The sequence below is a fragment of the Sciurus vulgaris genome, assembly GCF_902686455.1.
Source record: "Sciurus vulgaris genome assembly, chromosome: 5".
Classification (NCBI taxonomy): Eukaryota; Metazoa; Chordata; class Mammalia; order Rodentia; family Sciuridae; genus Sciurus; species Sciurus vulgaris.
The window spans coordinates 142,577,738-142,603,737 of NC_136465.1; the positions used below are offsets into that span (position 1 = coordinate 142,577,738).

The window sequence follows — 26,000 nt, forward strand, 5'->3', positions numbered from 1 at the left end:
TTTTACTTTGATTGAGATAAGGAGTATTTTCTAATTTACTTTGAGATAGGGAGAATTTTTGAGATGAGAAATGACATGATCATTCTGATAGCTCTGCAATGAACTATTGAAAGGGAGTAGGAGGTAGGATAAAAAAGAAAATAATTGGTAATTTAAAAAAATTTTGATAAGAAAATAATGTCTTTGACAAGAATTTTTTTGGGGGGAGAGAATGGATAGATTTGACTAGATTTGGATGGTAGAAGTAACGATTTGCCCATTATTGAACATGGAGTGAAACATAAACATGGGTTAAGAATAACTCCAAGGTTTTTAACTTCGGTTACTAAACGAAGTTGTAGTTGTGATTAACTGAGAAGGCCATGGTGCTACTTCTTAAGTTAGGTGGTGTTGGTGTTTGGGTTGTGTGTGTAAGGGGAGGGTGTGGTAGAAGATTGAGATGTTAAATTTGAGAGGTGTAGGTGTCCAAGTGGACATATTGAGTTAGCACAATAACATACAAATTTTATCAGGGGAGATGACCAAAATGTAATCTAAATTAGAAAGTGCTCAATTTGTAGGTTGTGTTTAAATCCATGAGATCAGGTATACTTGGCAGGGACCAACAGGGAGAATCTATAAGGACAGCTCAAGGGACTTCAAATGTTGAAGGTAAGAATAAAGAACATTAAAAAGAAAAAAAAAAAGAGGCTGAGCATACAAGGGATTTTCCTGATAATGGACTGAAATTAAATCTGAGCAATTATAGATATGGTCAGATTAGTGAATCTGCTCAGTCTTAGGGAATGATAGTACAGAAATGAAGTATGACCTAGGAAAATTCTCTCTGAAGACTGGCATAAACAAGAATGCAAAGCTTGAAATCATTAATAACGTTGGTTACTTAGGCACATTGTGATACCTGTAATGCTTGGGTTGATAGTGGGGAATGGGTTCTGGGAATCTTGCCAGGAGCACACAGAGCTTTGAATAACATTGCACAGCATAACAAGATCAAGTCCAAAATTTACAATCTGGTCAAACCTAGTTCTCTAAACGAATACCAGTCACAGCAAAGGTCTGATGATTCATCCAGCCAACAATCTTTGGTTTTTCTGAAATGTTGCGTAAGCTTCATTCTCTACCTTGAATGCCCTACTCTTTTTGCTAGTTGTTAAGATCCTAAATGTCTTTGAAAGCTTACTGTAATATCTCCTTTGTATAGCCAATATTAACCACTTCAGAAAGGATTAGATGCTATCTTCATGTGCCATACTATATTGCTCTAATATGACTATCAATCAGGAGACTGTCAACATCCTGATTATGGAATCAAATGATTATTTTTTAAATTAGTATCATAATGTGTAGTGTGCTGTGAAATTGCTCTGTCTTTTCTTTATTCAACCATGTTTTCCAATTCTTCTACATTGCAATACTGTTGCTAGAACTTCACTCCCTCCCTCCCACTCTTCCTTCCTTCCCCTCTCCCTCCTTTCATTTCTTTTCTTCCCTCCTCCCTTCCTTCTTCTCTCCTTTGTTTCCTTCATTTCCTTACTCTCCCTCTTATCTCTATCCATTCCTTTTCTCTCTCTTTCAACAAAAAATTATAAATCACTTCTTCAATAAGCAACTTTAATAAAATAAGATTAGTAAAGTAGGAAGAGATATGTTAGTAACTACAACTTTTAAGATTTCATAACCTGGTCCTTCATCTGACTCTTCTGCCAGATATCCTACAACAGAAATAATTGATTCCAAATTGCTGTGCCCATTATATTTAAGGTATCACACTCCTCTCCTCTCCCCACTCAGCACCTATGATTACCCTGCATGCGTGGTGTTGGAAAGGTGTGCAGCATAGTTCGACCATTGCTTAATTCTTTAGTGGAGTCCCAGATCCCTGAGGACTTCCCCACAGCAGCAGTGTATGGTGATCTTTCCTACCCACACTCTCATCTTCTACTTCATTCATTTGGCACTTGACATCTGCTACCCTGACTCCTCAATGATTTATAAAGGTATGTTCTCTCTTCAATTAGAACCAACTACTTTGAAACTAGGATCATATTTGCAAATATATAACTTAGTATAATTATTATGTATAACTGGTACTTACATTTCTGCACAAACAATATCTCAGTAGATGCAAATTAGTCCACACACTTTTATTTCATTTGATTCAGGCAAAAACTGGGACACTTTTTTTTTAATATTAGAAGTCAAAATAGTGATTATCTTTAAGGAAAGAGTAGTGACTAACATGATAGGTGCTTCCAGAGTACTGATTTTTAGTATGTTTGGACAGTAGAACTCATTCGATCTCTACATATACCTGTGCACTTTTCTGCAGGCATAATATAAAAATTAAAATTGTTTTAGAAAGATTACTTCCTAAAATTATTTCTTTTCAAATTTATTTTACAACAAAACATTCATCAGTATAAAATAGAAAAATAAGAAAAGAATGTTTCCATAATACCTTATCATGTAAAGATTCTTCAAGATTTTTTCTGAAAGTTTCCGATTCTTGAATTAGAACATTCTATAAAAAAAGAGAAATAAGCAATAAATTAAACAGAAAATACTTAAATATGTAGGTTAATGTTGTGTCACTCAAAGATCTCCTTTGATACCTTCCTTGGTGAATCTTTTCTTATTTTCTATGGAAGATTCAATGGAATCTTTAAATGTGATACATAAACATTGTGAGAAATTATTTATGTAAGAAATGTTATTTTGCAACATTTGTATGGATAAATGAAACAAATATTACCTTTCAGGCTATTTATTTTTACCTTTTGTCATACTACACTTTAAATCGGAAATCATTAGTTAATTCTTCAAATGAGAAATAGTGAGTAACATGCTAAATATTAGCCTGGAGTGTTATAAAGAATTCTGATAAACTCATATTCAGTTTTGAAAGAAAGAAGAAATCATTGAGTCCTGTTTTTAAGAGTTCACTTTCTGGACTTCTATTTCAATACATTTAATATTTCTAACAATAGCTAAATTATTAGAAAAATAAAAATGAAATTCTAACAATTTAATAAACTGATGTTACATGTAGTGAAGACATGGAAATAAGTTGCATAATGATAATTAAAAAAATGTTTGTCACAAAGTATTATGTCATTAAAAGCTTTGTACTTTTCTTATAGTACAACAAAATGTGATTTAAAATAATGTATTGCTTCTGCGTATGGCGGTGCATGTCTGTAATCCCAGCTATTCAGGAGGCTGAGGCAAGAGGCTCCAAGTTCAAGGCCAGCCTTAACAACATGATGAGAACCTGTCTCAAAATAAAAAATAAAAATGGCTTGAGAATGTAGCTGAGGAGTAAAGTACCTTTGGCTTCATTCCTCAGAACCAACTAATAATAATAATAATGATAAAAATAATAATAATAATAATAAAAACACTCTCTTCAAGTATTGAGTAAAATTAAACCAAGAATATCCTGATTACATAGCAGCCATGTATTTGGAATTGTGGTGGGAAGAAGCATGCCTAATGGTTTTCTAATGGGTAAATTTATCAAAGTGTTTTAATGTTTCATTGAAACCTTTTCCCTATTTTGGTTTATTTTATGTGTCATGGGAAAATGTTTAGCTAAAGTAGTAGTTGCATTCAATCTCAGTTTCCAAAATGATTTGTGCACCTGGGTTTTAGTCCCTACCTTTGTTTATGCTCTGGACTTGGCAATCATATCACAAAACTCTTGTTGGTCTGCTAGCTGCCAGCTATCAATGGGACACATAGTTCTGAATCAAATAGCAGACTTCACAGATGCACCTTTTTTGATTCAATACATTTGGGTTCCTAAACTCTCCAGTGGTATTGAAAAAAGTTCTTTTTGTCATACAAACTTACTCATCCTTTAGTTTTTATTCTGGGAGGAGGTATCAGTCATTTGAGATACATGAACAGTTCGAAGTAAGACCCCCACACCCCAAGTACTGAGTTTTGTCTTATCATTCTTTTTTCACATATGAGGAAAAGATAAATAAAATGTTTCATCACAAAAGCACAGCACATGTTAATACATTTGCCTCATACAAACATGCTAGTATGAAAGATTTATGTCATGCAGCACTTTTTCATTCATTTAAAAATTCAATTTTATGTTCTACAGAAATAATCGATGATCTTCTGAGAATATTTCAGGTATTCTTTAAATTAAGGAAAGCAAATGAATCATTTTGCTAATATGATGATCGCAGCAGCATATCAAACAAACACGATCATAACAACATTGCTAAACTTTCATGAGATTCTACCCTTCTGTGCTTTTACCTTCTCTTCCAGAGCGGCCATTCTTTCTTTTAAGTGCAGCTGTAGACGTTCATTAGATTCAGTCAGAAGTCTGTCCACTGTGTCAGATAATCTTTTGTTATGCTCCTCATTCATTTTCTCTCTTTGCCTAGCCTTACATTCAAGAAAAAGAAAAAGAAAAAAAAAAGAAGTCAATTTGATATGAAAATCAGGTATGAACTACTCAAGCTTGATTTTATATTTTTTGCTAGAAATTGGATTTAATTTTGTCTGTTTTGATTAAATTGGAAGAAACTTTTTTCCCCTTAAATTTCAAGGAGCACATCTGAAAGATCTAAATACAACCTGCAATCAAGAAAACTTTTCTTCTTATATGTAGCCTATAAACCTATAAATGGATAATGGGGAATGGCTCATAATGCACATACTCTTTGAAGTTCTTGGTTCTTCTCTTCAAGTTGACCTTCTAGATGTCTCATACGTTCTTCAATATTTCCATGTCTCTCTTCAGCCTGTTAAGAAATATGAAGAACGTACATGAAATGTAAGAGGTGGTTAACTCTTTCTTCTAGATAAATTGAAATAAAATGTAAAGCAAGCTACTACCAACTGCAAACAGTTTTCAAAAAATAAACTTTCTTTAAACAGGCAGCTGAACAGCATTGCTTGAAATGTGTCAGCTACAAAGGCCTGTTACATCCAAGCATCAGCAAAACATTGGATTTATTTATGAGCAATGAAATCAGCCAAATGTAACATGCAGACTGTGCATGGTTTGAACACAAACCTGCCATTGTCCAATCTTAAGCTCCTGAAGCACTGAACTGCACAGATGGTCGATTATCAATAAACAAAAGTAACATAATTTTTATAAATGAAAAGAAAAACTTAGATGGATTCTATTTAGCAATAGAAAGTAAAGTCCAGTAGGACTACCTTCCTACGTATGGAGATCATTTCTTGTAGTTTAGCTTCCATAACATATTGATAATCATCAGATGAGGTAGAAGAGGTTGGATCAGACTAACAAGTCAAGGAAAAGGAGAGGGACAAAATTGAAAAATCAGAACTAAAGACACTGACACTGAACAGAACATAGCACAGAATGCTTAAAATAAAAGTGTGATCGCAAATTTAATACTTTAATAGACAGAATTTCACATGGAAAGAACTATATTGATATCTGGTGAACATAATGAAATTGATGGTTATAAATGAAAAACAATGATATGCTAAAATAAAAAGCTGTGAACCTAAGGTTTGTAACGTTAGTGATGGCTGGCAATGAAAGACTACTACACAGTGAATTAAAGCAACTCTGAAAAAGTGATGTAATAACTGGAATTATGGGAAACCAAACACTAGAATGTGTCTCTAATAGATTGTTAAAGTGCTGTATTTTGGTTGGTTTGCTCATCATATTACTTAAAATAATGATAACGATGTATCTAAATGCTGAGGAATATGAAAGACAGTAATTTGGGTGTAATATATTTGGAACAAAACTTACTCTAAATGCTATTCTGGACATTAGGGAAAAAGCTAAACTATGGGGCAAATTATATTATGCGTATTCTCCAGTTGAAGAAGGATGAGTTACCTCAGGAGACCAACTTACAAAATGACTTCTGGTCTCCCAATGCACATTATAGTCATCCATCTAAAACCTAACTGCCTATTCTCAGATAAAGCTCTAAGTTGAAATTTTAAAATTTCAAAAATTCAAAATTTCAAAATTATTAAAAGTCCTCACATTATCAAGGTGACAATAATTCTGTGAGGACAAGAAAATTTATTTGTGAACTTTCCAAAATGACACCAAGGACCACTGCAAAGCTTTCCACATTGATTTGTTGCTATGGAAACAAAATTGTGCCCTAAAGTGAACAGGCAGCACAGAATCTTTGTGAGCTAAAGTTTGCCCAGTGCTAAGGTTAGTTACATGCCTTGGAGGTGACTTGTCAGGTTACCAGAGTGCAGAGTGTTAACACATGTGACATTGCTGATAGCTGAATTGTATTAGTATGTTAAGCACAAATTACATAGAAAATTATGTCAACATTTTAATCACAATTACAAGTCAAGTAATTATAACATCAGAACAAATCTCTATCAGGGCTATATATTTTAACTCCAAAGGATATTATCTTACTCTTTATAAGTTCATTTTAAAATAGTAAAACTTACTCTATGCCAATAGAAGACTATATATAAGTATGTATGCAAAAAATAAAATAGTAACCAATTCAAGTATCAGTTTGTATATTTATTTATACTATTTTATGCAACAAATTCAAATTTAATCTATGTAATTAACCTTTAATGCTTCAAATTTGGTATGTTTATACAAATTATAACTCAGTATTTATATTTTGTAAGATTTTCCTTCTGATGTTTTTATCTCATAAATGTGGAATGTCATGCACAAATAACAAATAACCAATTTCTTTCCCTACATCTTCCACAAATTTCTAAGCAGAAACAACACAGAAAGCTACAATGATCCCCAAATAGAAAAAAAATGGTTTTATAACATAATTTAAACTTAGAGTTCAATAAAGAATACAGTTAATAACTTAATATGTTGAAATTATAAAATCTAAATTTATTAAGCTATATGCAGTCTTTTGAAGGTACATTGTAACAGGCAGTTAGGGGTATTGAAATTAATCAGGTGACATGAATATTTCAACTTTAAAAACTATCTGTTCAAAAATACAAGATTCTAGCTGGGTACTGTGGCTCACGCTTATAATCCCAGCAGTGACTTAGGAGGCTGAGGCAGGAGGATCTCAAGTTCAAAGCCAGCCTCAGCAAAACGGAGGTGCTCAGCAACTCAGACCATCTCTAAATAAAATACAAAATAGGATCAGGGATGCAGCTCAGTAGTTGAGTGCACCTGAGTTCAATCTAAATTACAATGTTATGGCTGATACTTTTTATCGTTATTAAAAATGAGTGAATAACTCATTGAACTCAAGATTAATTATATCCTTGCTGAGGAAATATGCATTTTAATTAAGGAAGTAGATATAAAATCATAGATTTAGGAACCTGAATCTTTAATGGTGAATTGTGAGTAAACTTGCCAAAGCACGAGTTTAGTTTTATGCATAGGAGTTAATCAAGAATTTTGATTGGGAGATAATAAAAGTAGAAAAAAATGCAACAGTCAAATAAAATGTCTGAGGGATTGCTAAAAGAATTCAAAATATTAGCAGAAGTGAGCTTGCATTTAAGCTAAGCAGAAATTTTTTTTATTTTGGTAAGTAGTCAAAAGAGTAAGAAATTAAAAAAAAGAGACTTTGATGATCAATAATACTAAGTTTCTGAAAATAAACTGCAACTGAAAAAATAATAATAAAGCAAGTTATAGAGATAATCCCTAAAGGTATTGAGAACAGATGACAAGAAAATACAAGACTGTTGAAGCTATAAACATTGGGAAAACAAATGAAAAAGTGATATTCAAATTTTATAAAAATGTTCTTATCAGATAGAATGTGTTCAGGAGAAGATTTCAGCTCTGAAGGAGCTCACATAACAAAATAAGTCAGTAACATAAAAATTGTATATCTGAAATATGTTATTGATTTATAACCAGTCCAGAAGAGAAGGTGTTGAAAAGGAAAAGAGTGAATTGTAGCATGGGAAGAGCATGGGAAGATTTTTTTAAGACGGTTAAAATTTTTCTGAAAGATAAGAAAAAGAAAAGAATCCAGAGAAAGTGGACTTTGGGTAATAATTTAGGTAGGAGTAAGCTGAGGGAATTATTTGGGATGCACAAGATAATATAATATGTCAAAATAAAAGTCTGACAGGATAAAAGAGAAAAAAAAGGACATCTAATATATATTGTATTATATATCCTAAATATTATTATAGTCTAAATATACATGTATACATTCTAAAGAATTCTTAGGAATATTTAATGCCCTATAAGCCAAATATTATATGTCAAATGATGTTCTGTTATCAGTCTTTGTCAGAGGTTAACTTCAGGCAATGGTTTGTTGAATTTTAAATTGTTTCTTTGGGGAAGATTATAGACTTTCTGGTATTTTAGTCAGAATAATATTGATGACTATTATACACTATAATTTTAAAAAGTTATTTTTTTATGTAATCACTAACTTAACTCCCCCCAAAATAGTGACACTTAAGAACTCATTGTGAAGTGGGCATGGTGGCGCACACCTGTAATCCCAGCAACTTGGGATGATGAGGTAGGAGGATCATTAGTTTAAAGCCAGCCTCAGCAATTTGGCAAGGCCCTGAGTAACTCAGCAAGACCCTCTCTCTAAATAAAATAGAAAAAGGGCTGGGGTGTGGTTCAGTGGTTAAGTGCCCTGGTGTTCAATTCCCAGTAAAAAAAGAAAAGAAAAGAAAAAAACCAAAACAAAAAACCTCTATGAAAGTTATTTATGTTTCTGAAATAAAAAGTCAAGTTCACATATCTTAATCCATACTATAGTAATTAAGTGTTTGCTAGAAAAACATAAAAATACTAACATTTGGATAACTTTACATAATTTAGGAAAGCTTTATATAATTTAGGAAACATTTTCAGATTAAATGATAAGTTTGCCTTCTAACTACCCAGTGAACTCCTTTACTGTAACAAACAGGAAGATTAGCTGCCTGATCATATTTTAAGTATCTCATAGGTTTTGTGTGTCTCCTTTCCATTACTTGTACCAATTGCTTTGGAAAATTCCTAATGCCAGTATTTAAACTTTAAGTTCACATACCTGTAGTACCCATTTATTGCTATGGTCTGGAAAAATTAGCAAACAACAATGATTGTGTGATCACATAAAATGTGTGTACAGTTTTGAATGGCTATCAAAAGTCCAACATGCTATTAGTAAAAATAATCAGGACTTTTATTCTAGTAAATTGTATACACAGTTTGAAGTAATTTAATTTCCATTTGACTATTAGGGGTCAGAATAGTCTTTTTAAACGTTATAAAGTCTGCAAAATCTAAACTATAAAGATAGTTGCAGAATCTACTGGAAACTATCGCAGAAAATTTTGAAATTTCTTCAGAGCATTATTAATTTTAATTTTTTGAAGAAATTACAACTATAAAACTACTGTTTTGCTATCTAATGTTTTTCCTATAGACTTCTGTAAGTATAACTTCCAATTCGTAGCAAGTTTTATCATACTACAGTCTGAAAAAAATCACATTGTATTATATTTCCTAAATTTCTAATGATAACTTATGTGAAACCTATTGTTATGTCTCATGTATATATATTTTAAACATTTAATATCACTGAGTGCTTATCTCCATTATTCTTATGTACAAATATTACCATGGAAGAAAAACTATAATAATAAAGTAAAATATTGTTTGTTTTGCTAATGTTCAAATGGGCAAGGGGATCATTATTATGTTTGTACCAGTCACTGATATCAGCATAGGTAAAATACATGCAATGAGAAAAAAATCATTGAATTGCAGATTAATACAATAAAGTTCAATAAAATTGACTTTCGTAGGGCCTAAAGAAAATCGTTACAGATTCCATTTTGATTGACAGTTGTTGCTACATGTATATGAAGGTTGACCTACTAATTGTTTTAGTTCGGTACCTTTGTTAGGGCTGCAATTCTCTGAGCCAGTTCAGCTTCTACTTCAGGTAAGGTTTCCGCCTTTCTCATAGTCTGCTGCAACTTTTGTTCAGCCAGCTCAAGACGCTCTTGTAGCTGTCTATTTTTCTCTTCCATCTGAAATAAGAATTGTAAAAGAGGCACTTAAAGGGTCAGAGTTAGTATAGCAAATACAGTCACTATGGGCTTTATACTTCAGCCATTAATCTAGACTTAAAATCAACTATAAGCGTACCCAAATGTGCTAAGTGACTATCATCATCATGCTTTTATATATTATTTATCCATTTTCCTTAATAAAATTCAGCACATTATAAACAATAGAAAATCTCTTACCATTGGCAGCAAAAAGAAAAGAAATTGCTAATGAGTATAAACTGGAATAAATGCCATATAGCTCAGTATTAAGATGTCAGATCTATCATGACAAAAAATAAGGAAAATCACCCCATTAATCTGGAGTGGAACAGGGAATGTGGCTTGAAAACTGAGTCTGGGCTCTGGAATTGAGATTGGCAAGCTTTCTGTAAAGGGCTGGACAATGTATCAAATGATCTGTGTTCCAACTCCTCAAGTCTGCTGTGGTAATACAAAAGCTGTCGTTAACATGATTAAATGATTATACAAGGCCATGTTCTAGTAAAACTTTATTTACAATTGAAGGCAGCCAACCAGATTTGGCCTGGGGACCATAGTTTGCCTACTCTTGCTCTAGATCCCAAAAGACTTTGGCTTTCTTTATTTTCTGGCATTTTCCGACGTGTAGCATTGGGACAATTCAATGTCTTTGATCCTTAGTGTACTCAATATAAAAACTATTACTACTTCAGAGGTGGTGGTTTGAATAAAGTCATACAAACATGTGAACTATTTAGCACAATTTCTGATTTACATACAGATTAAAACTTAATAATTTTAATTATTTTTATTATTATCATGACAAATACTTTTATTTTTCTAAAAAGTGAATGGTATACTGGAAATCACATTTTTTCATTAGCTTTATTCTAAATGTTAGAGCATGTTTGACCGATAATCTGCTAAGATTCACTCTAGTTTACTTACACTGTGTTTTGTGAGAATGGTGAGAATACACACATGGACCAGAACAAAACCAAGACAGAGATACTGAACCTGCCGTAGGATGGCTTCTTTATTTGCTAATTCATTTTCCAGTTTATCATTCATGTCATGTATGGAGGTAGATTCTCTCTGAGCACTGAGGTAACGCTTCTCAAGGGTGGTGATCCTTTCTTCCATGTCTTCCTTCTGTGCCATAGCCTATAATTAAAATTGAAAAATCAGATCAGATTTGTAGAGAGCTTAATATGTTTTTTATGTAAATAAAATTACAAGGCATAAGAATTATGGTTTTATTGAAGTAGATGTTCTTTTCTTTTTATAGAAGTAGTACAAGATTTCATGTGAGTTTTCCCAATTTATTTATCTGAAGTCATCTTACATCCTAGATTAACCAGAAGTTTTTGCTCTCTGAGAATGCAAAGGAGTATATTTTGAAATGATCTACTGCAGAATTGACATATTTAGAAAGAGGTGGCAGATAAATTAGCTCTTTTTGTAGTAAAAGTAAGTACAATGACAGATAGAATTGTAAACTACACGACTGTTATATGATGGCTAAAGTTCCAAATTGTAAAGCAATCTTCAAATAAGAAATGACAAATACCATGCATATTCTCATATACATAAGGAAGAGTAACTCAGTGCTTAAAAAAGGAGGTAGGGGCTCTAGATGTAGATCAGTGGTTGAGGGCTTGCCTCTCGTGCACAAGGCTCTGGGTTTGACCCCAGCATTTGCAAAATAATAGTGATGATGATGATGATGATGATGATGACAATAAGATTATGATGATTATAATAATAATAATAAATATTTTTTTCAAAAAGCAGAGGTGAAAATTATATACGTGAACCATATTCATGGTAAATTTACAAAAGGACTTAAGAACGTAACCATTTTCCCTTATATACATTCCAATTAAATAAGAGTTTAGAGGACTCAGTGAACACGTAAGTATAGGAAGAAACCAACTATCTGTGTAAATGGAGACAGTTGTGGCACTGATAATATTTTAAACACTAGTGTTTAAACTATTTAACTTATTATGGATAATAATATGGAGATATTATCTTCCTAACATATTCCATGGAATTTTGTTGGTAAATAGATAATCTACACTATTGAGAGGATACTGGGTTCAGTCAGCTACGGAAGTTAGTCTTATGGAACTGGAATGTTTTCTTAAGAATGCACTAGGGATAGAGATATTGGTTGCTTCTATATATTACTATTCCTTTGCATAAAGATTTGAGAAGATGGTGGTAGTTTCTGCATATTACTATCTGGGTTCATTTGATTACTTGTTCCTGACCAGTCCCTTTATCACTTTGCTTCAAGGTCCATAGCGAGTCCTGCCACACCTACATAAAACATAATCTTTCTTCAAAATGTCTAAAAGAAATAAAAGCTCTTAAAAGGACATTCCTAAGCCTCACCACCATTTATAAGTTTAATCACATTCACACGAATCCTTAATTTCATCACTGTGCTCTGGGTTCTATGCATTTTCCTCTTTAGGGACCTTGATTACTTCCTTTCTTATGGACTTTTAAGGTGATGGTAGAGATAAATTCCATGATAACTGACAATGAAACAGGCTAACAAAGAAACTGGTGCAGATCAGAAGAGGAAGGAAGAGGAAAAAAGGATGATTCTAAGGAAATAAAATAAGAATGACAACTTCCTGCTTTACCAGGAACCATAATCCAATTGAAAAGAATTTTACCAAACTGTTGGAGAGTGTGGGAAGATTTACCATAGTTTAAACACTGAGCAAGCAAATTATATATGCAGTAGTTAATAAAAATCCTTGAAAAACAAAGTTGAATAACAAGAGGAAAATATTGTTATAGCAAACGACTATTTCAATTAATTGTGAAAATTATTCACATCATCAACTTCATCATCATAATTATGATGATGGTAACACTGAGTGTGATTTTGAGATAATTATAATGGAAAGATGAGTAGAAGAAAAAGTAAGGAAAGGAATAAGATAGATATACTCCTTATCTAATATGATAGGAAGATAGAGATCACAAACTTCATCTGGAAGAACAAAAGACCTCAAATAGCCAAAATAATCCTGAATAGAAAACGTGAAACAGGAGGTATCACAATACCAGACCTTAAACTATACTACAGAGCAACAGTAACAAAACAGCATGGTATTGGCACCAAAATAGGCAGACCAATGGTACAGAATAGAAGACACAGAGACAAAACCACATAAATTCAGTCTCATACTAGACAAAGGAGCCAAAAACATACAATGGAGAAAAGATAGCCTGTTCAACAAATGGTGCTGGCAAAACTGGAAATCCATATGCAGTAAAATGAAATTAAATCTCTATCTCTCACCCTGCACAAAACTCAACTCAAAATGGATCAAAGACATAGGAATTAGACCAGAGACCCTGCACCTAATAGAAGACAAAGTAGGCCCGAATCTTTATCACATTGGATTAGGATCAGACTTCCTCAAAAAGACTCCCAAAGCACAAGAAATCAAAACAAGAATCAATAAATGGGATGGACTCAAACTAAAAAGCTTTTTCTCAGCAAAGGATACAATCAAGAATGTGAAGACAGAACCTACAGAGTGAGAGAAAATCTTTTCCACATGCACTTCAGATAGAGCACGTATCTCCTAAATTTATAAAGAACTTACAAAGCTTTACACCAAAAATACAAAGAACCCAATCAATAAATGGGCCAAGGAACTGGACAGACACTTTACAGAAGAAGACACACAGGCAATTAATAAATATATAAAAAAGTGTTCAACATCTCTAGTAATCAGAGAAATGCAAATTAAAACTCTAAGATTTCATCTTACTCCAATTAGAATGGCTATTATCAAGAACACAAGTAATAATAGATGTTGGAGTGGATATGGGGAAAGAGGCACACTTTTATATTGCTGGTGGAGTTGCAAATTTGTGCAGCCACTCTGGAAAGCAGAGTGAAGAATCCTCAGAAAACTTGGAATGGACCCACCTTTTGTCCCAGTTACCCACTCCTTGGTTTATACCCAAAGGACTTAAAATCAGCAGACTACAGTAACACAACCACATTAATGTTTATAGCAGCTCAGTTCACAATAGCTAGATTGTGGAACCAACCTAGATGCCCTTCAACAGTTGAATGGATAAAGAAACTCTGGTATATATATACAATGTAATACTATTCAGTCATAAGGAAGAATAATATTATGGCATTTGCAAATAAATGAATGGAATTGGAGAATATCATGCTAAATGAAATAAGCCAAGCCCAAAAATCCAAAGGCTGAATGTTTTCCCTGATAAGTGGAGAATGATATATAATAGGGGTGGGGGGGTGGGTAGTGAGAGAAGAATGAGGAACTTTAGAATATGTAGAAGGAAATGAAAGGGAGGGGTTATGAAAAATGGTGGAATGAGACAGACATCATTACCATATGTACATGTATGATTATAAGAATGGTATGAATCTACATCGTGTATAACCATAGAAATTAAATGATGCACCCCATCTGTGTACAACGAATCAAAATGCAGTCTGTAAAAAAATAAAAGCTAAATAAAAAAAATAAACAAGAGAAAATGCTGGAAGTAATGGCCTCATCATATTGTCCTTAGTTCTATTGCATCCACAAATTCTTCCAGTCCTGTGAATATAAATTTCTTAGTAAATTCTAATATTAATAAATTCAGCAAAAGTCAAACACATGTTTTCAAGGACATGAGCATTACAGTAATACATGCTTGTGCCAGATCCTCATTTTTTTATATTTATTAATTCTGTTATCATGGGTCAATGCTGCAAACTCTATTATATACCCTCAAAATCTACACTGCCTTTTTTGTTATTGTTGAATTACCACCAAACATCTACCATGTAACATTATTGTTAAGAAGTAGGTCATATAATCTTTAAAATTTCTTTGTATAGTACCTCATGATGATAGAATACATAATAAATAGTAACTTTTTTGTTATTGATTACTGTTATGTCTACAATTAACTGATCTTACCCTGTGGCATCAGTTACATGTAGGAATCATTATATTATGACTTCAGTACTGCATTTTTGATTCAATGATTTATGTGGGTGATTCATTTCTTAACTGCAGGCTGTGTTGCCAAAAATAATTTTAAATTTACAAGTGAGAGAAATAGATTTTTCTTCTGTGTCATTTGGAAATTCTAAGAAAGGAAGCTTCTTCTAGTCTCTAAAACCTGCTATGCAAAAAGTGAGAAAAAAATTCAAAGTTTCAATAATCTATTGACCTAAAGGCATGTATAAATAGAACTTTGGTATATTAAATAAACATAACTCTATAGTAACATCTAATAAAGTGAAAAATATAATTCCATGCCTCCGATAATAGAGAAGACAAAACTGATATGCATTCATTCCTTGGATCACATAGTGAGCTCCTGAAGAGCTTTTAATAGAAAATTGAAAAGATAAGCTGATTTCATTCACAAAAAGATATAATTAAAATACTTCATTGAACTATTTCATTCTTTGTACAGTTATGTATTCAGTGAGATACTATAGTTCAATACAGTTAATAACCTTGATTAAAAAGTAAAGAGTTAAGACACTTTGTGGAACTATTTTTCCAATATGTGTATTTTGTCTATCTTTAATCTGTTTCACCTACTCTTGTAAGTCAAAATCAGTGTAAGGAACAACTAAGATAAATCTTTAAATGAAAGTAAAGTTTGGATCAATTTACTTCTTGATAAAGAAAAATCACAAAAATATATTCTGAAACCATCAATGGAACATAAGTATATAATTCCTTTAAGATATGTTAGGTTTTCCTCACATGCAAAGCAGAATGCATTTCAGTTTTAAATGACATGACTGGTCATTCTGATTCCCTGAGTTTTTTTCTTAATTAATTCAAAATTAAATAATATACAAATCATACTGCACTAGCAATGCTGTAGAAGTACCAAAACAAACTGACCAGTGTTTTTTCTACTAAGAAACATGCAATCCAGTAGGCTTTGTGTGACCACAGCTCAGCAACGTATTATTCAGAAAAATAAAAGCAGAGATTAAAATGTGTTGCTTGTTTAAGTACATGAATTTTATATCTTGCTTATTGGGAAGAATGACCAAAACATTAATTAGATAGATGGCAGTTATAGTGCAGCTGCATTTTTTACAATAGCTGCCATCACTGAGTAAAGTATCATTTTGTGTTGATTTTAGAAGATGTTCATAGTGGGAAAGCACAAGTTTTGAAGCCAGGATGATCCTATTTCTTAGTGCAGGAGTAGGAGGTTGGCAAGTCATTTTTATCTCACTAAGCCTTAGGGTCTTCATCTAGGAAAAGTGAGGGTAATAGTAATTTTTGCCCAAGGAATTCATGAAAAATTAGAGAAATCAAATATAATGTACCAGGAATAGCTTTCACATGTTGTTGGTTCTTCTGAAATCCTTAATAAACCAGGGGTGTGGGACTTGAAAACTGAATCTCTCAGACATATTTTAGTTATTCTTCACAGTGGCCTGTGAATGTGCTGTGTGCATTTGTGTGTGTGTGTGTGTGTGCGTGTGTGTGTGTGTGTGTGTGTGTGTACACAAAAAGCCTGGTGCATCCAGAAAGGCAGGCTGGCCATGGGCTCTGCTCGATTCACTGGTCTTGTCAACTCTGTCACCTCCTACTGTCTTGCACCTGGTATTTCACACATTCATATTGCCTGCCTAGCTCAGAAAACATTTGTGTTTGCCATCTCCACTCAAAGGGGGATGACAAGAAATATTCTTTTTTCATGGAACTCTTAAAATGAAAAAGCGTAATTATACTTTAGAAGAATTTCCTGTGGAAGGAGACATTAGAAGAAATTTCTGATAAAAGAAGACCTGGAGTCAAAGGATTGATGTCTTCCGTCTAACTGGTCTCGTTGACCCCTATATCCAGAGACTATGTATATTAAGGTGTTTTTTTTAAATGGGTGATAAGAAAGGGGAAACTGGAGGCACTGGGCTCTTCGTGTAGGTGACAATAGATGAGATATGAATTGGATATGTAAGTACTAAAATGGAGGAAAACACCAAAACCTCTGGAACCAAGAGAATGAAGAAATATCAGAATGAGCAATAGTTCAAGAAATAGACCTGGTAATTTAAATGACAGAAGTCCTAGTGACTCCTTACAGCTGGTATAGAAGAGGGGTTAAACTTCATCTACTTTTAAAATTTCCTGAGTTTTGGTTGTGGGAAGGAATGAAGAGGACACAGGTATCCATGGACGATTGGTTCATATAAAGTTGTATCATCTGAGCTGGAATGCATTTAGTGATTCACAGATCATCTCTGTTTTTCAGAAACAGTAATTAGTGTTTTAGTGAATATTCTAATATCATCCATGCATTCTGATATTTATTTATTATATAAACCTGTAAATATAATATTTACTTATTATATAAAACTGCTTTTCACAAAAGTGTTTTGGGGTGCCTATTATGCTTAATAGTTTGTAGATAGATAGAGAGAGCAGTGAACAGAGCAAACCAAATTCCCAGTCCTCATGCATCTTTATATATAGTCATGGAAGGAATCAGATGATGCACAAGGATATCTGTAAAATGTATGTTATGCCAAGAAAGAAGAAGTGCTATGGGATACATAGATGAAAAAAGAGGGAGAGTATATATGTATAAATAGCAAGGTAAGGGAATACTTCCTTGAGAAGACACCATTTGAGCAAAAGACAGGGTGATAAGAAGATACAACTTAATAGGGCCTGCTTGCAGATGAGGTCACCTTTAATGAGTAGAGTGGGCTAGAATAATAGAGGGGATGAACTCTGAAAGGTCAGGAGGGAGGTAACAGAGACTGCACATGTCTTTTAGGTCACTTTAAGGGCTTTTATATCACTGCAAGTGGAATAGGTAGCCATTGAAGAGTTTTAAGCAGAAAAGTAGCATGAGATGATGCATAAGCAGGCTACTCTGGTTGTGGGGTTTAGATTGAGGCGAGCCAAAGGCTGAAGTAGGAAGACCAGTGAAGACCAGTGTTATAATAATCCAGATGGAGAAAGTGTGCAGAACAAGGAAGAGCTATGGTAATTGTGAGAAGAAGTCATAATGAATACACTAGGAATTTGGAGGTAATAGTATTTGTCACTGATGCAAACAATAGTATCTGAGTCAAAGAGGGGTACCAAGGATAGCTGAGACTTTTGGCATGAACAACAACAATGATGGGTCTGTAAGACTGCAGGTGAGTCAGATTTATGGGAGGAATAGCAAGAAAACAATTCTGAAGGTGTTAATTTTGAGATGCCACTTAGAATTCTATACAATCATCTGGAAATCAGGAGAGCAAGACAAGCTAGAGATGTAAAGTGGGAGTTAGACTGCTGTAGAGGGTTTTGGAATCATAAGACTAACATGAATTTACTAGAGCAGATAGAGAAGGGAAGGCATTCTGAGGTCAGATAGGGAAGGGACCCAGTAAAGAACTCTGAATTGAGGGCATGGAGTAAATATGGAGTGTTCTGTTAGCTCAGTGATGACATGCTCCAGGGAAGGGGAGTAGTAAGGTGATAAAATGATTCAAAGGACTGAGAACTGATCCCTTCACTCAGTAACACACAGGTCAATAGGGAAACTTTTATAAGGACAGTTTTAATGGACCATGGAGGCATAAGTATGGTGAAAGGGGTGCAAGAGAGAACGAGAAAGAGAATTAAATACATAGAATAAGAGTCGCTGCATTAACAGCTTGTTAAGTACCTAAAAACAATATAAAAAGATAAAAACATATGATTGAAAAGAGTATGCAAAAATGGAAAAGGATAAAATCACAAATAATCTTCACAGAGAAAAATAATTTTCTTTTCAATTGAGAGAAAATAAACTGATTCTAAACTTTAACCTTGGCAAGTAAGATGATTTGGCAGTGTTACAAATAAAATATCTCCTTGCATCTTTTGTAGTAACTTTAAAGTTCTTTCTTTTTGTCAATGATAAAGCAATGTTAATTCCAGCAAGAACTGAATATATAGAATGAGAAAGGTTATGTTATACATATGTATAACATTCACACATATACTTCACATTCATAGACACAGAACCAAAATAAGAAGGAATGATTTAAAGTAACGTCTTTAAGTATTCTTGTATGCTAAGATTGTAGAAAGTCGTGATTCATTCCCACACACAGTTATTTAAAATTAAAAGCCTGAATTTTTAAAAATTCATTAAAGCTTCAGAAAGTCTTTATTGTATCTGAGACTTGACACCAAAAATTTCCTTCCATACATATTTAAAGTGTTGTTGATGAAGCAAACTATTTTTGCTTTACTGAACAAGTACATAACTAATATAATGTGACCCAAATTATGGTCTTTTGAGAAGTACAGATTTCACATCATTAGAGGAAATTATGGAAAGAGCTTCCCAGAGACAGAATCCAGGAAGCAAAAATCAAGAGGGTTATGAATCACTCACCTCCCGAATATCCCTTTGATATTTAGTGTTCATTTCTTCTGTTTTAATGAGATCCTTTCTTGCTGTCTCTGCTTCCTGTTCCACCTCTCCCACTCGGGAAGAAAGGGCTGCTAGACGTTCTTTCATTTGGGCCATTTCATAGTTTTGCTTTTCAAGCAATTCTTGCAGTTCAACTATTTGACTGGTTTCATCCGTTGAGTCAATAGAGCCATTGGACAAACGCTGTAGGAATAGACCAAGAAATGGCACTTAGGATGTTCTTTATCCTTAAATTTAAAAAGTATTATGCAATTAAATAAATGAAATTGATGCAGATTTCACACTGACAAATTAGAACTTCTGAAAAAAAGTTTTGAAGAAAGAACAAGTTTCTGAGAAAATAATTAATTGATGTTAAAATATAAAGGTAAATTAATAAATTTCAAAAAGTTGGACAGAAGCATTTGACTACATATATACATATATATGTGTGTATATACTTATGTTTGTATACAATGTAAAGTAGCATAAATCATATGTGATAAATAACTGGTATTTATTATTTTAACAATAATTATATACTTTTTTATCAATATATATTATATTGAGATAACAGCATATTATTTTTAATAGGTAGGTATACAGAAACTATAATATTTTTTATTTTTATTCAAAATCCTTTGTGAATTTTCAAACCTTAATTTGAATGACACATGGAAAAAGAACATATACACTATTTTTTTGAAAGTGATAATTCTGATCCCACTGGTAGAAAATAATAGCAGAGAAAAGTCTCAATCTCTATATTGTTTGCAACATAAACATTACATGTGCACACAACCCACTGGAAGGAATTGAAAAGGGTTAAAGATTTTAAGATCAACATTTCTACTTTTTGAAAGGGCCCTTCCGAAGCCCATGGACCCATGTCTTCACTAGTGTGCAGCACAGGCTAATATCCAAAGCATATGAGGAAATCAAACTCAACAGCAAACAAGCAAATAACCCTATTACAAAACTGGCAAAGGATCTGAAAAGACATTACTCAAAAGAAGACATACAAATGTTCACCTTCACAAATTCAGTAAGATGAGACAAAAGGGAATGAAGAGAAGGGAGCGAGGATAGGAAAAGGGAAGACAGTGGAATGAATCTGACAATACTTTCCTATGTACAGATATGAATATATCACAGTGAATCCCACCATCCTGTACCTCCACAAGAATGGCATCCTAATTAGAATAAGGTAGTATTCCATGATTGTATCATTTTACCAAAATGGATTCTACTGTCAAGTGTAACTAAAAAGAACCAATAAAAAGTAAAAATTAATTAGGGAGATGCAAACTGAAACCTTAATGAGATATCATCTCATCCATCCTAGAATAGCTATTATCAAAAAGTCAAAAGAAAATGTTGGCAAGAATGTGAACTGAATGGAACTCTTGTACGCTGTTGGTGGGGAATGTAAGTTAGCATACAAATTTTAGAAATCAGTAAGGAAGTGCCTTGAAAAACAGCAACCTAGAAATTGAACTACCATGTGAGTCAGCAATCTCACGTCTGGATGTATATAAAGAATCAAAATCAATCTCACAGAGATATCTGCACTTACATGTTCACTGCAGCACCATTCACAGTGGCCAACATAGGGAATCAACCTATGTGTTCATTGATTGATGAATGGAAAAAGAAAAGGTGGTGTATACACTAATAAAACTATCCAGCCTTATCAAAGAAGAAAAGTGCCATTTTTTACAACATGAATCAACCTAGAGAACATTTTGCTAAGTGAACTAAGTCAGGCACAGAGAAAAGTTCTTCATGATCTCACTTATATGTAGAATCTAAAATAGTCAAATTTATGAAAGTAGAGAAGGGAATGGTGTAATCAAGGACAGGAGATAGGGGTGGGATGATAATAAAAGGGAGATGCTAATCAGAGGGCACAAAGTTTTAATTAGAAGGAGTAGGCTTCAGTGGTCTATTGCACAGCTTGGTGACTACAGTTAAAAAAGTAGCACATATTTCAAAATTGCTGACAGGGTAGATGTTAAATGGTCTCACCACAACAAAATGGTAAGTACTTGAGGTAAACCATTTGTTAAATAGCTTGAAAGTAGATACACTTGTCATTTAAAATTGTAAAAGGTGAACGCTCCATTGACCAGCTGCTTGGGAGCAGATTTGTGGTGAGAGTAGTGCAAAAATTGGGAAGAAATCACCTCTACAAAGTAAAGGACAACCAAGTGGAAATAGGAAACTATGGAGAAAGAGCAAAGAAAGTCAGTTAGTCAGCTGTAGTGCTTGTTTAGCAACATGGATTTGTGCCAATATTATAAATCTATCAGGAAACAATTTGAATGTAATACACATGTTGTGTTCTCTTATGTGCAAGTTTGTTCCTGAGAAGTATTGGCTAACCCCAGGAAATGGCACCTAGCTGAAATAAGCCAAGTGAAAAACACAACAAAGGCACACATGCATCTTCCCCAAATATTTAATACCAATTAACCTCAGTCCCCTGCAGGTGGTGTAAGTTTACCATCCACACCTGAGTTACAACAGTTTGCTGATCTTAGATACTTTGTCCACCCCTTCACAATAAATGAAAGTCTTTAACTCTTTTGACACCACTTCCTCAAAGAAACTTCAGGTCTTTTTCAAGTTAAAGAGTCATATCTATCTTAAGGTGTGTGTGATTCTTAACCATTAAATATGTGTAAAATTGTGTTACCATTTTTATTGGTACATTATACCTATACATAAGAGTGGAATCCATTATTTCATATTCATACATGCATGTAACATATTCCTGGATACTTCACTTTGACTCCCCTCTTCCCTTCCCCAATCCACTTGTTCCAATTTATACATCTTCATATTTTTTCTCTCCTTTTTATGTATTACCAAATTTTTAGGGTGGTGCTGTGAATCCCACTCCTTCCATTATACATGTATGAGATTTTTTTTCTTTTCAAATCTATGGATAAAATTATACGAAGTTATCATGTACAGTAAGATGATCTGAAATTAGATGTAGAAGAGATAATTTTATAGAAATAGGGAATATAATATTTGTTGCCATACCTGTCATTTTTTTAGGGGAAGGTTGGTAATTTTGCATAGCTCATGAATTTTAGGAATGAAAACTTTTAGGAACGGACTGCAGCAGAAGGGGGGGAAATAGAAGGTATCATAAAAACAGTAGGAAAGATGCAATGCAGAGAAAGGGAAAGCAGACAAATGGTTGGAAATGTTAAGTCTAATACTAATGCAATGAGAGAGCATAGAGGAAGAGCTAGGAAAATCTAAATTAAAAAGGCACAGAAAGATTAAACAGACTTACTTGCATTTTTTCAGTTGCCCAGAGGAATGTCTTTACTCCTCTAGAACTGGAAGTTCTGTTAAATCTTAAACTTGCCCAGTTACTTGTAGGTTGTGTATAGAGGTCAATGATATTTGAAATTATAACAAACTGCACAATCATACCTCAGGTATTATGATTTTGGCAACTGGGTCTAGCCTTCTTCCCAAATCCAATTTCCAGCTGCTGCATGGACCTTCTCAATGTACAGGTAGTTGTATATTGCAGGAGTTCATGGTTTCCCTCTTCTAAGGGCAATTGCTAGGTCCACGCCCAGCTCTGATTCCTTAGTAAGCAGCACTCCCAGCAAGGAGGAGGATGTGGCCTGTGTACTGCAGCATCCACTTCCCTGTTCCTACATATTTGCAACATCACCCGCCCCTTTTACTAAAGTTCAGTACCCATATTACAACCATTCTGTGGCCAGATGGTTAGTAGTATCTTCAAATAATTAGGTTTGTTGATCCAACTTATATCTTAAGAGAAAAATTAGCACTCAATCATGGAGTCCCTTATGAATAATATTTTTATGCTATACTAAATAATTTGAAAAATGCTTTAAAAAATAGGAGAAAATCTTTGTATTATTGTTTTATCATTATTTAATGTATAATCTGTTGGTAATTCATGAAATGAAAAAGAATAAACTACTTTAATTTGCAATAAAACAAATGGGCCTCAAAAATATACTGAGAGTAAAAGAAGCTAGCCAGAAAGGAGTACACACTATGAGACTCTATTGTATGAAATTCTAGAGTAAACCATTCTAATCTTTCATGGCAAGAAACTGAAACTGGGGGTGAGATGGACTCTAAAGGGGCAAGGATACTTTTAACGGTGATGGGAATGTTCTCTTTGTTCGGAGTGGCATTTGAATATGTATGTGCGTGTGCATGCAAATATATATCAAAATTAATGGAAATGTGCACTTTAATTGTATGCAAATTATACATTAGTGCATTCTTTTAAAAATACAAAAATCACAAAAACTTTTTGTTATAAAAATATTTCTTATAATTAAAAAATTATAGTTAGAATTGTAGAGTCCTAGAACTTTGGAGAAACTGAGACTTATGAAATTAAATATAAAGCTATGTAAATTAAAATGCAGAACTTTCAGTTCTCGAGTCAGTTCATCTATCCTTTACTATACTGCCTCTAATCAGAATATATAAATAAATAGGTTAAAACCATATGTGCTGTATAGTAGAGATAAGTACCAAGCATTCATATTCACATACCAAACACTCATATATTCATATATATATATAAAATGAGTACATATTTATATAGATATATGATGCATGTTAATATATGTGACAATATTTCTTCCATGAAATGAAATTATTCTAATTTTCTAATTAGAAAAGATGATTATTGCAATTTTGTGCACCTGTGGTCCATTAAAATCTTCTATGATATTATATATATTTTTAATGGGCTTAAGGTGAGAGGAATTTAACTAAATATAAACAGTAATCAGGCAACTAAAATAAAACTTTTCAAATGTTAACCTCTTTAATTCCTTCAAGGAGTAGATGTATGCTACAAGATCTTCATGGTATTTTGAAATTTGGAACAATTCAGAGAAATATTTTTGATTTCTCAATTTGTTTCTTGAAGTATTTATGAGCCATTCATGCTTTTAAAAATGTGTAATTATTTTCTTTTGCAGTATTGGGGATCAAATCCAGGGCCTCAGGCATGCTAGGTAAGCACTTCACCACAGAGCAACATTCTCATCCTGAAAAAAATGTGTGTTTTAGTCAACTTTTTCACCACTGCAACTAAAATCCCAACCAGAACAATAAAGAGTGGTGGAGAGAAAGAACTCACATGAAGATCAGAAAGCAGACTCCACTTATCTGATACCAAATATATGTATACACCCCAAAGACATGCTCCCAGTGACCCACTTCCAGTCACACCCTACCACTTTAGTTACCACTCAGTTAATCCCATAATGGGATTAATTCACTAATTGGATTAAGGCTTTCATAACTCAATCATTTCCCCTCTACATCTTCTTTCGTAGTCTCACACATGAGCTTTTGGGGGAACACCTCACATCCAAACCATAACATTCTGCCCCTGGCCCCCAAAAGGTCATGACCATTCACAATGCAAAATACATTTAGTCCATTCCAAGAGTTCCATAGTCTTAACGGTTCAAGATTTCGTAAAAGTTCAAGTCCACAGTCTCCTCTGAGCCTCAGGGCAAGTTTTCATTGTGAGCTCCTATAAAAATCAAAATCGATTTACGAGTATCCAATATATAAAGGTGTAGAGTAAACATTTTCATTTACAAATATAGGGGCATAGAAAGAAGGGATAGGATCAAAGCAAGACTGAAATCTAGCTGGGCAAACAAGTCCTGTAACTCTACATTCGGCAGTTGAGGCAAACGTTATGGTGACGTTCTGGTCAAAGGGCTTGTGTAGCTCCGCCCTTACTACCTTATTGTTTGCAACCTAAGTGACCTTTCTGTTGGCTTGTCTCTGCTGGATTCCTGCAGCTTTCCTAGGACAATGTCCCACATTACTATCATTTCTTAATCTTGGGGGTCTCCACTGCAGTTTCCGCTTCCTCCTCATATCTCTACACTTTGTCCTCTCAAGGGCTGCCTGCAGGGAGGCTGACTCAGGTGCACTTTGCCTGGCCTCCCAGGCCTTCCTTTGAAATCTTGCTGGCAGCCTCCATGACCTACTAACTCCAGCATCCTGTATTCCTGCAGAATCAGCACTGCATGGTTGATGCCACGTTCTGCCACCATCTTGAGCAATAGTAAATCCTCCGGGGACCCTGGCTGCAGTAGTCTCTGAGTGCCTGAGTAGTCTCTGGGTGGCTGAGCATGTTGAAAAATCTTCCTAGGCACCCTCATGCAAGAAATATTCCTCACTGGTCTCTTCTCAAGAGGAGATTCACTTTTACTTCTTTGAGCCTGAGATTGGTGTAGATTTGCCAGCTCCTGAGATGCCCTGAAGCCATCTTTCTTATTGTCTCTGGGCAGTCTTCAACATTTCTTTTTAGTGGCAGCAATGTCTTTCACAACTGCAATTTCCTGAGTCCCAGTTTTAATCTCACCTTTCAAGTCTGTGTTTTTCAAATCTTTCTGCTCCTAAATATCACAATAAACTTGTCTAAAAGCCTTTAGCAATATCCTTGTCACAGCTTGAATGCTATGCTGTCTAGAAATTTCTTCTGCCATATTAAGAAGTCTGTCGCTTTTAAA

At 33.8% G+C, this 26,000-nt stretch overlaps 1 protein-coding gene across 1 annotated transcript in view; it reads right to left on the reverse strand.

The window, feature by feature from the left end:
• PPFIA2 (PTPRF interacting protein alpha 2) overlaps positions 1-26,000 on the reverse strand; it is a 524,056-nt gene that overhangs the window by 134,629 nt on the left and 363,427 nt on the right. Inside the window, exons 8-13 of the mRNA XM_079140424.1 lie at positions 19,423-19,644; positions 11,014-11,160; positions 9,862-9,996; positions 4,686-4,769; positions 4,279-4,410; positions 2,462-2,524 (exon numbers count right to left, since the gene is read on the reverse strand). Of these exons, the coding sequence (XP_078996550.1) occupies positions 2,462-2,524; positions 4,279-4,410; positions 4,686-4,769; positions 9,862-9,996; positions 11,014-11,160; positions 19,423-19,644 (783 nt within the window). The remainder of the gene's footprint in view (positions 1-2,461; positions 2,525-4,278; positions 4,411-4,685; positions 4,770-9,861; positions 9,997-11,013; positions 11,161-19,422; positions 19,645-26,000) is intronic.